At 42.5% G+C, this 17,233-nt stretch overlaps 1 protein-coding gene across 2 annotated transcripts in view; it reads left to right on the top strand.

Annotated features, from left to right (window-relative positions):
- The window catches only part of fam219aa (family with sequence similarity 219 member Aa), a 143,428-nt gene extending 126,974 nt beyond the window's left edge, over positions 1-16,454 (top strand). For both annotated transcript variants that reach the window (XM_080727782.1, XM_080727783.1), the window contains 3 exons: positions 3,667-3,747; positions 9,809-9,863; positions 15,779-16,454. In XM_080727782.1, coding sequence (XP_080583908.1) covers positions 3,667-3,747; positions 9,809-9,863; positions 15,779-15,937 — 295 coding nt within the window. In that variant the 3' untranslated portion in view covers positions 15,938-16,454. The remainder of the gene's footprint in view (positions 1-3,666; positions 3,748-9,808; positions 9,864-15,778) is intronic.
- The last annotated feature ends 779 nt before the right edge of the window (positions 16,455-17,233 follow it).

The raw sequence follows: 17,233 nt of genomic DNA, 5'->3' as shown, positions 1-17,233 counted from the left end.
CCATCAGACTTCATAATGTCCTGCAATAGCTGCAATAGAAAACAACCAACAACAAGGCTTCTCAGAGGAGGAGGATTGGGGGGGGGGGGGGGGAGTGTGAACGATGAAGATGGAAGAGCAAAGCATCGGCCCTCAAATTGATCAACACCACAAAGCCCCCCCCCCCCCCCCCCCCCCACACACACACACACTTCTATCCGTCTAATTCCTTCTCTCTGGTGGATTAGTGGAGATGGGAAGAAGCAGCAGACAGGCCTGCACCACCAGGGACCCCTTGGGAGGCCAGGAGAGGAGATTATAATGGCTGCAGGCTGAAGGGCCACAGATTACAGATTATAATGGCTGCAGTCTGAAGGGCCACAGATTATAATGGCTGCAGTCTGAAGGGCCACAGATTATAATGGCTGCAGTCTGAAGTGGGACTGAGTTACCAGGGCCCAAGGTGGAGGGGCCTTCGTTATTTTATACTTTAGCTATTGAAAAATAGCAAATATACAAGCTCACAGCGCGGCACCGAGTGCCACGCTGTGAGCTTGTAAATCTGCTATTTTTCAGTCTAAATGGGTTAAACCCCCTCCCCCTATGAAGAACATTCATGGGGGGCCCGCAGTGAATCCTTGTACCCAGGGCCCAGAATGTGGTGTGACACCCTGTCAGTGGTAGGTTTGGACAGACTGCCTGCTGCACCCCGAGAGCTGCTTGTTTAGTTTTAATGGGGTGTGTGTGTGTGTGTGTGTGTGTGTGTGTGTGTGTGTGTGTGTGTGTGTGTGTGTGTGTGTGTGTGTGTGTGTGTGTGTGTTAGCCAAGGGTCAACAAGTTGGAACATTTTTGAATTGTACATTCAAGCTGTTTGTGTTGGGATTCGGGCCAACATTTCATTAACGGTGCATTCCTGTAGTTTTGGGATAAAGAGGCATTGCCTTTTTCAAATTCAGTGTCTATATGCCTTTACCAGGATGGACAAAAGTATTATTATTATTATTATTATTACAGAATGAGTTCATATCGACATCAGTTTAAATCGGTTATCGGCCATAACGGCATCGGATATCCCTAGTCTTTAGCAACTTTCACATCACGCTTGGAACCAAATAATAATAATAAACTTTATTTGTATAGCACCTTTCATGACAGGAAACGCAGATCAAAGTGCTTTACAGTGCCAAAGGAAATGGCACTAAAAACATTCTAAACTTCTATAAGAACTCGACCCTAAAAACAGAACATTTTCAAAACAATGCAGACGTGAATAAGAATAAAAACATAGGGACCATTTGGTTCCATTTGTACTCTCTCAGAGTTGTGGTGGTCCTTGAAATTAAAACATTTGAGGCGCACCGGTATTGTAATTGTATAGCAGACATGGAGTCCACATGCCAGCTCCCCCGGAAACGCTTCCACATGTGATGGAAATGAAATGATTCCTGCTTCCTCAGAGTGTAAAGTAGGGGTGGATGCTGGATGTTGGTACCAGTTTGGTACCCGACTGGTGCCATTTGGGTCGGTTCCAGACCGCTACCTGCGTGACGTAGAATTTGGTGCTGCAAAGCAGATGCCTATTATAGACGATTAGACGTGGGCTACTAAAGGTCAGCCTCGCTAAGATGCCCACGCACAGGGGTTGACACTGAGGTGTTGGAGTAAGGCTGGGTAATATATTGAAACTATATCGATATGGAGGTATCAACATGCAAGGTATAGATATCGACAAAGACAGCTTGAAATGAGGTATTGCTGTATGTGTCTGTAAAAGAGTTCGTTCGATGAGGGCAGGTGAACAGAACAAAGCAAACCAGATTTCCAAGATGCCAATTTATTTTCTTCAGGCAAGTTAGGTTTTACAGAGAAAGCTCAAAAATGTAATAGACAAAAACATGTAAAAATAGTAAATAAACAAAAGTGAAAAAGGGAATGCCTAAACAAGCATAACTATAAGTGCTACTGACTTCAATAGTAGTGTTGAGGACAGAGCTCTAGAGCATTGTGCCCCCAACTTCCCTCTCTCAAGACAGAGATAAGATTGACTGAATGAAATACAATTTCAGGAACTTAAATAGTGTGGGAGCTCCTCCCCTCGTTGGAATAAACCAACTGTCCTTAATGCAAGGAACACTACTCAACTTCAATTCAAGTTGAAAAATCAAGAAAACATTTCACAATAACAATAATACAATTGCATTAACCAGAAAGGTAAGTATTCTTCATATTAACTAACTTAATCTCTCTTAAATGGACAATAAAGGCTTTAGTCCCCATTCAAACTCCCCTGCCCAATGGTACGCCCCAATCACCCTGCTCCTCACTATAAATTGAGCACCGGACACAGGTGTGATTCTTTTGGACAACCAAACAGGAAGTTAAGTATGTGATAGTTAGCAATGCTGAGCTTTAAATAAACAATGTTTTAAACCAAACAATTGTACAGTGTGTCATTTGTAATCTGACTAAATATTTAAAGGTATGGCAAATGAAATATAAGATATGAAACAAACTCTCCAAATACAGGTAGTGCACATACTAGCATTCAAAATGTTTGTTGCAGACCATGCGGTTATGACAATGAGAAAGCAGAACAATAAGAAACTAGTAAAAACTTAAAGTGGGAAAGTCTCTTTACCACAGTGTCAAATGAATTAACAGACACACTATGCAAAAAGGCAGTCCATGGTTATTTCAATCAAATTGTTGGAAATTGGAAATAAGGCATTTAATGTCTTTATTCTATGTGTACTGTGCAGTGTGCATGCGTGGATATGCTATTCATTTAATGTCTTTATTCTATGTGTACTGTGCAGTGAGCATGCGTGGATATGATATTCATTTAATGTCTTTATTCTATGTGTACTGTGCAGTGAGCATGCGTGGATATGATATTCATTTAATGTCTTTATTCTATGTGTACTGTGCAGTGTGCATGCATGGATATGATATTCATTATCTGGGTTAGACAGGCAGTGGACCTAAAGCAGAAAAAACATTAAAAACTATAATGCAATTGTTTTTACTAATATCGTGAGTGATATCGATATGGAGGTATTCAACAACGTTATCGAATATCAAAGGCAAAGTTAGGCCCTCATCGGGTCCAACTCTGGACACACACACACACACACACACACACACACACACACACACACACACACACACACACACACACACACACACACACACACACACACACACACCCTGTTATAAACAACTTTGTGAAAATATACATTTGCAGTTATTGGTTGGGTTATTTAAAGGTGTGAGCAGAATTCTGGGGAGTTCTGATAAAAGTACTGACTGACCACATTTCTGACTTTGCAGTCCATCTTGTGTCCTTTAATCCTGTCCTAGGCTGGTGGTACCAAACAAAGGCTACTCCTCTTTAAGTCCATCTTGTGTCCTTTAATCCTGTTGTAGGCTGGTGGTGCCAAACAAAGGCTACTCCTCTTTAAGTCCATCTTGTGTCCTTTAATCCTGTCCTAGGCTGGTGGTGCCAAACAAAGGCTACTCTTTAAGTCCATCTTGTGTCCTTTAATCCTGTCCTAGGCTGGTGGTGCCAAACAAAGGCTACTCCTCTTTAAGTCCATCTTGTGTCCTTTAATCCTGTCCTAGGCTGGTGGTGCCAAACAAAGGCTACTCCTCTTTAAGTCCATCTTGTGTCCTTTAATCCTGTCCTAGGCTGGTGGTGCCAAACAAAGGCTACTCCTCTTTAGACCAGAGCCCAGATGAGAAGCCCCTGGTCGCCCTGGACACTGACAGGTAAGGCTTTTCTACAACAACACTCTGCATGTTCCTGCATTAAGCTCTAATGGTGTCTTTCCATGCAGTATGCATTTACTCTTCTCTACCAAATTATTTTCCTACCAACTTTTTGCTTCTTTACCCACTTTAGCAACTTAACCCTGCAAGACCCGAATTAATTTCTGCCCAAAAAAAATCAGATGGTGTTGTAGGAGTCCTAATCACAGGAAAATGTAATGTTAAAAAATTAATAATGCTTTTGTAAGATTTTATAGCCATAAATCATAAATCATGCTCTAATTTGCATTTTGGGGATATTTTTCACAATAATAACATATGTTCTAGACATTCTAATGATCACGAAAAAATATATTACAGGCATTTTACTCATGTTTTTGTGAGGAATAGCTTCAGTTAAAAAGTGAGATGTTGTTCGTCCAGACGCTGGAATTTCAACTTCTCTGGGAGGTGTGAATGTGAATGTCATTCTCTGTGGGGGGTATTTATATGCAAATATCGTGGCCAATGGCATTGTAATACTAAACAATAGGATTTAATGGTGATGTTAAAGGACCTACACCATGAATTTTCACTTTTTCTATTTTAAAACCTTTTTTTGGGGTCCCACTGGCACCTTCTATCCTCACAAAGTCCTATTTCTGTACATTGTGTCTTTCTCTGGTTTTGGGAAGACAGAGATGAAAAGCTTTCCACGGGTTCTCAGAACAGTGCTGTTCTGAGAGTTGACGCATGTGACGTCACACGCGTTTCCCGTTTTTTTTTTTCAGAGTCAAAAAAAAAAAAATTAAATTTTTTTTTTTCAAAACATTTTTTTTCCAAAACTTTTTTCAAAAAAATTTTTTTTTCAAACATTTTTTTTTAAAACTGTCAAAAAGTCAAAACATTTTTTTTTTCAAAACTTTTTTTTTCAATTTTTTTTTCAAAAACTTTTTTCAAAAAACTTTTTTTTTTTCAAAACACTTTTTTTTTTCAAAAAACTTCTTTTTTTTTTCAAAAAACTTCTTTTTTTTCTGGAAAAACCCCACTAGATGCGCCCCTGAGCAAACAGAGGCCGTTTTGGTATTGCAGCTGGAGAGCCTCATTATAGTAGAGCTAGAACAAACAAAAAGAATGGTCAGAGTGTTTGTTGAGGGTTAAAACCTGTCTAAGACTCAATTTTGAGCATATATTTATACAAAAAATATAGTTTTAAAAGCATGGTGTAGGCCCTTTAATGTGAAAAAAGAACAGGAAAACTAACTATACATTTTTTTTAAAAAAGGATTTAAAAAATGTTGCCAAAAAGCAACGCTGGGCCTTGCAGGGTTAAGAGACTTGCAATTAAATGCAAGACAAAGGTTAGATTTATTGCTTCACACAATGTCATTTATATTGACAAGAATATCAAAAGGATCCATTCCTACTGCTATATGTAAGAGTGCAAGCATTGGCCTGGGCTTCCCTTGGTCCAGTGGTCCAGGTACCTACAGTAGGCTCTTATGCAGCCTGACAGTGCATCGTGGGTTTGAGTCCCGTTCCTGACCATCTGTACTGCGTCTCTCACCATCTCCCTCTCCTGTCTTCCTGTCTTCTCCTCTAGCAATGTCCCAAAATATCAAAACAAGCGAGCGTTATCTCGTCTCTGTCTGGAGGAAACCTCATATGTCCAAAACTGTTACTTTTCAGGATTTAATTAGAAAAATAGCAAAAGGTGCAGATCTACAAGCTCAAGATGTGTTGCTCTGCGTCATATTTGGAGCTTGTGGATCTGCTCATTTTGATGCTTTTGTGTGAGACTGCAGTATGATCAATATTAGGACGTGACACAAAAAAGTTAGAATATAGAAGTAAGAGGTTTCTACCCGACAGCAACGATGTTCTGTACAAAAAGGAAAGACCGCAGGAAGCTAACAATAAGAGAGGGTAGATGTTGTTGTCCTCTGAGTAAACACAGACGCAATGCAGTCTAAATCTCACAGGTTTGTAACACCAGCAGTTGGGCTACACACGGGAGACTCACTACAAATAAAACGGATGGCCATAACGACAACGCAACTCGCAAGCTTCCATGGACGGGTCCATGCTCAAGTTCCCTCAGCCCTATGTTCCCTCAATGTTAAACCACTGTACCTAACCCTAACCCAAACCCTAACCATAACCTCAGTGAGGGAACATGCTGAGGGAACTTGAGCATGACCCCCCATGGACAGGGTCAAACAGACAATCATGCGTCTGTCTGTCTGTCTGTCTGTCTGTCTGTTGCTAGTGAGAATTGTATGTCCAATCAGTATTCATCAGTAGTTATATATATATAGTATGTTCATCAGTAGTTATGATGTCACCATTTGGTATCGCCTCAGCCGTGCTTGCAGCATCAAGAGAATGTACACATATACAGTATATGTACAGTATATGTACAGTATATGTACCTGACAGCTGGTACCAACATACTGACACCTGGTACCAACGTACTGACACCTGGTACCAACATACTGACACCTGGTACCAACGTACTGACACCTGGTACCAACGTACTGACACCTGGTACCAACGTACTGACACCTGGTACCAGCGTACTGACACCTGGTACCAGCGTACTGACACCTGGTACCAGCGTACTGACACCTGGTACCAGCGTACTGACACCTGGTACCAGCGTACTGACACCTGGTACCAGCGTACTGACACCTGGTACCAGCGTACTGACACCTGGTACCAGCGTACTGACACCTGGTGCCAACGTACTGACACCTGGTACCAACGTACTGACACCTGGTACCAACGTACTGACACCTGGTACCAGCGTACTGACACCTGGTACCAACGTACTGACACCTGGTACCAACGTACTGACACCTGGTACCACCGTACTGACACCTGGTACCAACGTACTGACATAAAGGTAAAGAACTAGACTAGAGAGACGAGCAGGGACTGACCCTGACCCTGACCCTAACCCTGACCCTAACCCTAACCCTGACCCTGACCCTAACCCTGACCCTGACCCTGACCCTGACCCTAACCCTGACCCTAACCCTGACCCTGACCCTGACCCTGACCACTATGCAGTGGAAAAGGCTCTATAAGAGAAACCAATACAATTAGAAGGAACAAGACATGCTGCTGACCATGAATTAGACAACATGCCAGTGGATACAGCAGGACTCATGTTAACATAACCTTAGTGGATACAGCAGGACTCATGTTAACATAACCTTAGTGGATACAGCAGGACTCATGTTAACATAACCTTAGTGGATACAGCAGGACTCATGTTAACATAACCTTAGTGGATACAGCAGGACTCATGTTAACTCATTTAATGCCACCCTTTCACCACTAGAGGGGGCCCAGTGTGCCACAGACAATCCCATAGAGATATGCTGGTATATGCAGAAGCCCTGCAGCCATGACTTGCCTAAACACTTTCCTTTGTGCATGTACAGGAAGAGGATGAAGTTAGCTTGAAGTTAGCTATTGGCTACCAAGCATTTTAAAAGCCTTATTTTCGTCAACTTAGCCATGATTAAACCTTGCACACCTCATGCATGGGAAAAAAACAGAGAAGAATGAGCTCTAAAAAATCCAATGCAATCCTGGATTGCATTGTTGTGGGTTTGTGCAGTTTGTTCACAGCTTTCAAACAAAAAAATCCGATTGGAAATCCGTTCAGGCATTCTTGAGATAATAGCCATTATGTTTTACACTGTTGTGAGCTTGGAGGTCTGCTACCTGAGTTGTATGGGGGTTGTATGGGGGTTAAACATGCAAAATCGCGATTGAAATCATGTTCACTAGTTTTGATGGGGTCCAAAAAAAAAATTTTCAAAAAAAAATTTTCAAAAAAAAAAATTTTTTTTTTTTTATTTTTTTTTTGAATCACGAGTATACTCGTGATTGGCACTGTGGGATGCGCTAATATATCACGTGTATACTCGTGATTGGCACAGAATGAGTTAACCGTATTGCAACCCGATTCTGAGCTTCCTCTCGGCAGAAGACAATCCTGAAAACGTGCGTAGGAAGGTTTTCTAAAGAAAGCAGCAACCGCACACTGGAAACACTGCAAGCTCTTTGCTCGTTTGACCTCCAGGGAGTGAGGGTTAACTTGTCACGATCGTGGCATTTTAGCTGACGATCAATCGTCACAGAAACATTTTTGTTTGGGGGGTTGAATGTTTAATAAGAAGGACATTTCTCTTTGGCTTTATTTACAAATAGGAAGAGATCTGATTAATAACTTAAATATACAAATAGATGACTGACAATGACTGATATACCAATGGTAATAATATTACGTTTTCAAAAATAGCAGAAAACCTACAAGTTGTGTACAGTAGTTGTGTACAGTAGTTGTGTACAGTCCCAGCCCATGTTCCCATGTCCCCATATGCTCATAGCCCATGTTTATGTTGCCATTGTTGAAAGGAACCCATTCTTGAGATTTACAGTATCATCTCATTTTCAACAGGGCCCTCTGGAGTACAATAGAACAATACAACACATCCATCCATCCATCCATCCATCCATCCATCCATCCATCCATGCATCCATCCATCCATCCATCCATCCATCCATCCATCCATCCATCCATCCATCCATCCATCCATCCATCCATCCATGCATCCATGCATCCATGCATCCATCCATCCATCCATCCATCCATCCATCCATGCATCCATCCATCCATCCATCCATGCATCCATGCATCCATCCATCCATCCATCCATCCATCCATCCATGCATACACAAACAAAGACAACTTGACACAAACAAAAATAAATCCCCATTTCCCCACATCCCCATGTTCCCATGTCCCCATGTTCCCATGTCCCCATGTGTCCTTGTGTCCCCAGACCGTCGCTTGTTACCAGGCGTGTCCCACCAAACTCTGGGCCCTGGGATTCACTGCGGCCCCCCATGAATGTTCTTCATAGGGGGAGGAGGGGGTTTAACCCAGTTAGACTGGGAACACATTATTTTGTGCTTTAGCTGTTGAAGAATAGCAGATCTACAAGCTCACAGCACGCTGCAAGCTTGTAGATCTGCTATTTTTGAAGAAAAAAAAACGTGAAAGTCTTTGAATATTTCAAAACCTATGTTTCTATGTCAGTGGTACTCAAACCTTTTCATGTGAAGGACCCCCAAAATTATATGTATTTGGCCATGGTCAAAATATTTAGTTCCAGGGACCCCCCAAAAGCAAAATTTGAGTTACAAAATTAATGTTTGCTTAAAAAATACATTATATTCAAAGATTTGCACACATTTTCGCGACTTTTCAAAAATATTTTTCAATAGCTAAAGTATAAAATAACGAAGGCCCCTCCACCTTGGCCCTTGTAACTCAGACCCCCCCCCCCCCCTTGTGACGCCCCTGCTTGTTGCCACACAAGGGGACCTCACTGTGAGCTCAGACCTCTGCTCTCTGGCTGCCAGCCAAGATGACATCACAGATTCTGTGTCAAATCACTCCATGTGACATCGCTGGCTGACTCACACTCTGCTGGCCTCACAGGCAGCGCACAACAAGCCTGGTGTTGTCCACAGTGTGTTGTCCACAGTGTGTCGTCCACAGTGTGTCGTCCACAGTGTGTCGTCACTGTCACGTGGAAACCTCGTATGGCAGAAAGAAAAACTGTCACTTTTCTGGAAAATGCTGGGGGGGGAACGCAACCTGTGTTTTAGCGGATTCCACTTATTTATGTACAAATTGGGTCTGTATTTATAAAACACACACACACACACACAAACACACACACACACACACACACACACACACACACACACCTTTTTTTCTCCAAGAAAAGCAGATCTACATATGGCTATTATTGCTACTTATAATATAGTATGATGGGTTTACCGACGGCTAGAACAGTTAACCTCAAAGTAAGCACAATCAAACATTGGCAATGTTGAAATGGATCTGATATTTTGAGGACACTTGAAACCAGTGCATCCCCCCCAATCAATAGGAAAAAGGTTATTTTGGGGGTGAACTACTCCTAAAGTAAAACATTTGAGTACTTTTTTTTCCACCACTTGTTGCTGACGTTTTGCTTTCGTCTCCACTTTGCAGTGACGATGACTTTGACATGTCCAGATACTCGTCATCAGGATACTCCTCAGCCGAGGTGAGATGTCTGAGAGACCAGGTATCTACACACTATGGTCTGATGGACCAGGTATCTACACACTATGGTCTGATGGACCAGGTATCTACACACTATGGTCTGATGGACCAGGTATCTACACACTATGGTCTGATGGACCAGGTATCTTCACACTATGGTCTGATGGACCAGGTATCTTCTACACACTATGGTCTGAGAGACCAGGTATCTACACACTATGGTCTGATGGACCAGGTATCTACACACTATGGTCTGATGGACCAGGTATCTACACACTATGGTCTGATAGACCAGGTATCTACACACTATGGTCTGAGAGACCAGGTATCTACACACTATGGTCTGATAGACCAGGTATCTACACACTATGGTCTGATAGACCAGGTATCTACACACTATGGTCTGATAGAGACCAGGTATCTACACACTATGGTCTGAGAGACCAGGTATCTACACACTATGGTCTGATAGACCAGGTATCTACACACTATGGTCTGATAGAGACCAGGTATCTACACACTATGGTCTGATGGAGACCAGGTATCTTCACACTATGGTCTGAGAGACCAGGTATCTACACACTATGGTCTGATGGACCAGGTATCTACACACTATGGTCTGATGGACCAGGTATCTACACACTATGGTCTGATGGACCAGGTATCTACACACTATGGTCTGATGGACCAGGTATCTTCACACTATGGTCTGATGGACCAGGTATCTACACACTAGAGACCAGGTATCTACACACTATGGTCTGATGGACCAGGTATCTACACACTATGGTCTGATGGACCAGGTATCTACACACTATGGTCTGATAGACCAGGTATCTACACACTATGGTCTGAGAGACCAGGTATCTACACACTATGGTCTGATAGACCAGGTATCTACACACTATGGTCTGATAGAGACCAGGTATCTACACACTATGGTCTGAGAGACCAGGTATCTACACACTATGGTCTGATAGACCAGGTATCTACACACTATGGTCTGATAGAGACCAGGTATCTACACACTATGGTCTGATGGAGACCAGGTATCTTCACACTATGGTCTGAGAGACCAGGTATCTACACACTATGGTCTGATGGACCAGGTATCTACACACTATGGTCTGATGGACCAGGTATCTACACACTATGGTCTGATGGACCAGGTATCTACACACTATGGTCTGATGGACCAGGTATCTACACACTATGGTCTGATAGACCATGTATCTACACACTTAGAATTGACCAATCAGAAACGGTTCTACCCATGACGACATGTGTTAGCCAAACAGAACAGACCAATCAAATGCTGTTGTTCATGTCAATTTAGATCAGGAAATTCAGCACTTTTTTGGCATCAGTCTGACCAACCCCATATCCAGGACTTTTCCTGAACTTCAAACCGAACTTCAAGCTAGTGTTGACTGGGTATAGTCTGTGATCCTAGACAGTGACCACACTACCTTACACGTGCAGATTATGATCGCTGTTTCAGATCCCAAGCTACACCCAGTCAACATCAGGCCAAAAGCATTCTGGGACAGTGATCACGCTACATTACCCTTGCAGACTATGGTTGCTGTTTAGAATCCTGGGTGGTGTTCGATTTGCGGCGGTTTAAAGTTCAGGAAAGGTCCTTCCATCTTTCTGTCTTTCTGACTTCCTCTCCGTTCTGCCCTCTGTCTGTTTTGTTTGAGCTTCTGGTCTGGACTGCATATTATTTTTCTCTTCTATTCACTCATTGGCTGTTAATGGCCAGGCTGTTTGTCTGACCTCCTGTCTGTTTTCCATCTGTCTCCCCCTTGCTTTATAACCCACAAGAAGCTCTATTTGGCTCTATACAAACAAAAAGCATTCTGGGGCATTTACGAGTCTTGTCAATTCTAAATGGAATGTCATATTTCATGAATACAAAAGGTGGGTCTCTCTTTCTTAGGTCCTGAAGTGACAGGCATATAGAAAGACCGTCTTTTTGTCATTGCCGGTCTGTGACTGTGACTGTAAGAGGGAGGGACTTTCTCCATACCTCTTGCTTTATAACCCACGTCGACCGCACGTCACACGTGCGGTCGACGTGTGATGAGGTCACGATGAGTCATCTATGCCCAAATATAGATTTCTAGGTCAGATGGCCCATAGAGTTTGTGATGTCAAACCTAGCAACCCAATATAAACAAACCTGATGTCAGACCTGAAGTATCCTTTTATACCCATATATGGAGATACAGAGATCTCCATATATGGGCATATTAGAAAGCCCATATATGGGCATATACGGATGACATCAGGGATATCCATATATGGGCATAAAAGGGACAAGGGCTTACAGTTAAGAGATCTCCATATATGGGCATATCAGAAAGCCCATATATGTTCATATACTGATGACATCAGGAATATCCATATATGGGCATAAAAGGGACAAGGACTTACAGTTAAGAGATCTCCATATATGGGCATAAAGGGACAAGGACTGTTACAGTAGATATAGAGATGTCCATATATGGGCATAAATGAACAAGGACTGACAAACACTGAGATCTCCATATAACCTATGGGAATATAAGGGACGAGGACTGTCAGCTTGTAGACCTATTTTCTAAATATTGTTGTACATTAAAAACTTGAAATGGGTCGTTCTGCATAGTACTTGGGATTTGTTGATGTAAATGTTCACATAGAGTGTAATAATTGGTAAAACAAACTTTTGGCCTATTTGTGGAGATAAGCGACCAACGGTCGCTTATCTCCCGATTAGGGAGTCTTACTGGTGATAAGCTATAAGCTTAGTTGATCCTGGCGATAAGGTCTGAGTCGAGGAATGCTCTCTTCCCTGGTGAGAATTGCCCCTTTATATAGGGCTTGTTTGTGTATTGTATGACATCACGCCACATCATCAGCTGTGGACTCTGTGATGTCAGAGTGATGTCAGACTGATGCGGAGTGATGTCAGACTCACACGTCGACCGCACGTGTGACGTGCGGTCGACCGCACGTGTGACCGACGGACGGCCGGTGGAGGTTTTCATAGTAAACTGCTCCCTGACGGTCGCAACTAAACTGCGACCTTACGGTCGCAATAATGAGGCTCTCCAGCTGCAATACCAAAACGGCCTCTGTTTGCTCAGGTGGGGTTTTTCCACCCCTCCCCCCTCCCCTCCTCTGAACTCCTCCCCGGACCCCACGTTGACAACAAATAATGTTAATACTGGGCCAATACAAAAATAGGATAATGTTGCAGCTCTGATTATAGCCTACTGTAGGCCTATGTTGTATGTTATAGGCCTACTGTCAAATGACACAGGGCGACCGTTGCTAGACCAGACATTACAGGAAGTTAATCTACATTAGACAATCAACCCCACCTGCATTGTATTTATGTATAAAAAAAAGTAAAAAAAAAAAAAAAGTTTTGAAAAAAAATGTTTGAGAAAAAAAAGTTTTTTGAAAAAAAAAAAGTTTTTTGAAAAAAAAAAGTTTTTTGAAAAAAAAAAAGTTTTTTGAAAAAAAAAAGTTTTTTGAAAAAAAGTTTTTTGAAAAAAAAAAGTTTTTGAAAAAAAAAAGTTTTTAGTTTTTAAAAAAAAAATTGGAAAAAAAAAAGATTTTTCTTTTTTTTTTTTTTTTTTTTTTTGACTGAAAAAAAAAATGGGAATCCGTGTGATGTCACACGGATCAACTCTCAGAACAGCACTGTTCTGAGAACCCGTGGAAAGCTTTTCATCTCTTTCTTCCCAAAACCAGAGAAAGACACAATGGTCTGGCCTAAAAAAAAAAGTTTTTGAAAAAAAAAAGTAAAAGTAAAAAAAAAAAAAAATGTTTTGAAAAAAAATGTTTGAGAAAAAAAAGAAAAGTTTTTTGAAAAAAGTTAAAAAAAAAAAAATGTTTTGAAAAAAAAAAGTTTTTAGTTTTTGAAAAAAAAAACATTTTTGAAAAAAAAACATTTTTGAAAACATTTTTTTTTTGAAAAAATGTTTTTTGTCAAATGACACGGCGACCGTTGCTAGACCAGACATTACAGAAAGTTAATCTACATTAGACAATCAACCCCACCTGCATAGTATTTATGTATAAAAAACATAGTTTTTTTTTGAAAAAAAAGTTTTTTGAAAAAAAGTTTTTAGTTTTTGAAAAAAAAAGAATGAAAAAAAAATAAAAAAATGAGACGTTAAAAGATAAAAGATTTTTTTTTTTTTTTTTGACTGAAAAAAAAAAAAACGGGAATCCGTGTGATGTCACACGGATCAACTCTCAGAACAGCACTGTTCTGAGAACCCGTGGAAAGCTTTTCATCTCTTTCTTCCCAAAACCAGAGAAAGACACAATGGTCAGAAATAGGACTTTGTGAGGATAGAAGGTGCCAGTGGGACCCCAAAAAAAGGTTTTAAAATAGAAAAAGTGAAAATTCATGGTGTAGGTCCTTTAATGTTTATAAAGTATTTTGACAGGTACTTGGGTATCATAGTGGTGTAGTGTATCTTGTACACCAGGGGCCAGTTGCACCACCAGAACGTAAGTTCTGCCCTAAGTTAGGGAGTAAAGTCCTTACTAGAGGCTTAGTAACTACTAGTTAGTTTGTAACTAAGTGAGTTACTAACAGGTGTTGCACCACGACTGCTTAAGGCATAACGTAACTAGTAATGCGTAGACTGTTCCTAAAGTAATGTATAGTCGCATAAAATGACGTCATAGCTCCCGAATCCAATGAAAACGAACTGTTTCTAGTAAAGCTTGTATCGTCTTTTGTCAACAGAGAGCTCTGTCTCTCCACTGGCAAGTACACAAAGTCACTGTTATGCGTGCACAGTGCGAGCGCATCCCTGCGCAGCGCACTGCCCTGCAAACGGATTGTATCACAAATTATATTGGCCTCATACATCTTTCCCCGTTGTGAAGTAATATAAGCATATTTGGAGACACAGGGAAAGAGAGCGCACCGTTCAATTCGCTGTTGTGCTGTATGTGCAGTGGTTGAAAAGTACTCAAATGAATTAAAAAAGTATCAATCCTGCAATGTAAAAATACTCTATTAATAGCACACACATCGTGAGCTTGTAGATCGGCTATTTTCAAATGGCCGAAATGTATATTGGGCTTAATGTATGTTTAAAACAGATGGGTCGTTTCATTGTTGAATTAATTAAATAGCCGATATAATGCCGTCTGCCACGTTAGTAGTGTAGTTGCTCTACTCCCAGTCTCCAATAGAGATAGGTTACTTAGTAAAGACTTAGTGCTACCCAAGGGGAGGTGTAAATATTTAGTTGTTACTTAGAGATACGTAAGAACAAATTTGTGTGGTGCAACACCTGACATTTTAGTAATGCGTAAGTCTTGACTTAGAAGCCATTTACGTTACAACTAGGCTACGTTATAACTTAGTAACAGCTGGTGCAACCCCGCCCAGGCCCATTCTGACATCTACTCTGAGCCACCCCACTCTTAACTGGTGAGTAGCGGTGAGGTGAGTCTGATAGGGAAGGTTAAGCAGGACCCTAATTAGTTTATTTTGGGCTGTTTGGATACTAACAAACCTGGCTGGTATGTTGCGCATAATATACTCCTGATGGTGTAACCGACATAATCTGTTTCCAAGAGGCAACCCATCACTTCTTGGCGTTGGCCGTCAGTCAAAGTTAGAGGGCAAAGTCTGACCAACCCCATATCCTGGACCTTTCTGGCGCAGATCAAACACCATCCAGGATTCAAGACAGCGACCACGCTACATTACCCTTGCAGACTATGGTTGCTGTTTCAAATCCTGGGTGGTGTTCGATTTGTGCCGGTTTAAAGTTCAGGAAAGGGCCTTCCTTCCATCTTTCTGTCTGTCTGACCCCCTCTCCGTTCTGCCCTCTGTCTGTTTTGTTTGAGCCTAACCTTTTACCCTACCGTCTCTCTCCCTGCGCTGTGCAGCAGATCAACCAGGACTTGAACATCCAGCTGCTGAAGGACGGCTACCGTCTGGACGAGATCCCTGATGACGAAGACCTGGACCTGATCCCCCCCAAGGCCGTCAACCCCACCTGCATCTGCTGCCAGGCTGCTCCGTCTACAGCTTGCCAGATCCAGTAGCACCACCTTAACACCACCCTCTACCCTCCTGCTGCCCCTTCTACAGGACCTGGACCTGATCCCCCCTAAGGCCGTCAACCCCACCTGCATCTGCTGCCAGGCTGCTCCGTCTACAGCCTGCCAGATCCAGTAGCACCGCCCTAACACCACCCTCCACCGACCTGCTGTCAGGCTGCTCCGTCTACAGCCTGCCAGATCCAGTAGCACCACCTTAACACCACCCTACGCCCTCCGGCTGCCAGGCTGCTCCTTCTACAGCCTGTCAGATCCAGTAGCACCACCCTAACACCACCCACCTGCCAGGCTGCTCCGTCCACAGCCTGCCAGATCCAGTAGCACCACCTTAACACCACCCACCTACCAGGCTGCTCCTTCTACAGCCTGTCAGATCCAGTAGCACCACCTTAACACCACCCACCTGCCAGGCTGCTCCGTCCACAGCCTGCCAGATCCAGTAGCACCACCTTAACACCACCCACCTACCAGGCTGCACCTTCTACAGCCTGTCAGATCCAGTAGCACCACCCTCCATCCACCCACCCTCCACCCACCAACACCACCCTCCTGCAACCCAGGGAGCTTCAACCACCAGGGCGGCAGCAGAGTGGAGTCGTCACAGCTAGAGTTGGGATCCTTTTTGGGGAATTTTAACGATTTGGGTTCCTTAAGGAATCCCTCTTTAACCATCCTTCCTTAACGGTTCCCTTTAACGATTCCTATAGAGGGGTTCCCAATGGACCCTAACAGGTCTGTAACTCTGAGAGTGTACAAACGGAACCAAATGGACCTGTAACCCTTACGGGTCCATTTGGTTTCGTTTGTACACTCTCAGAGTTAAAGGTGTTCCTTGAAGTGTAACAGTTTGAGAACCACCGGTATCGTAATCGTATAGCAGACCTGAAGTCCACTTATAGCGGCTTGGACAGGGTGATCATCAAAACCCGGGTTCCAGAAACGGGTTTACAAATGTGAGTGAATGGATTCCGGTTCCACAATTAAAGTTGGATCCGGTTCCTCCCGGGTTTTCCGGGATTCCAACTCTAGTCAACAACAACAACAAACGACGGCGACGACAACAAAAACTTGTGGATGGCAGTGGCATAAAAAGAAATAATGAAAGAAAAGATTAAACTACTGTAGGTCAACTATAAATGTACGCTCCTCCTATGGTAGGATCTGTACATCTTTTTCTTTTTTCCTTTTTCTTTTGGCATCGGGCATCGGGGAAGTGGAGAGACGAAGGCGGCTTGTCTTGATGAAAGAAACGTTTCCCTTGAAGGAAGAACAAAAAAGAAG

This window comes from Nannobrachium achirus (assembly GCF_963921795.1).
Source record: "Nannobrachium achirus genome assembly, chromosome: 6".
NCBI lineage: Eukaryota > Metazoa > Chordata > Actinopteri > Myctophiformes > Myctophidae > Nannobrachium > Nannobrachium achirus.
Note: the sequence above shows the minus strand (reverse complement) of the source record. Positions and strands in the feature narration are given on the sequence as shown.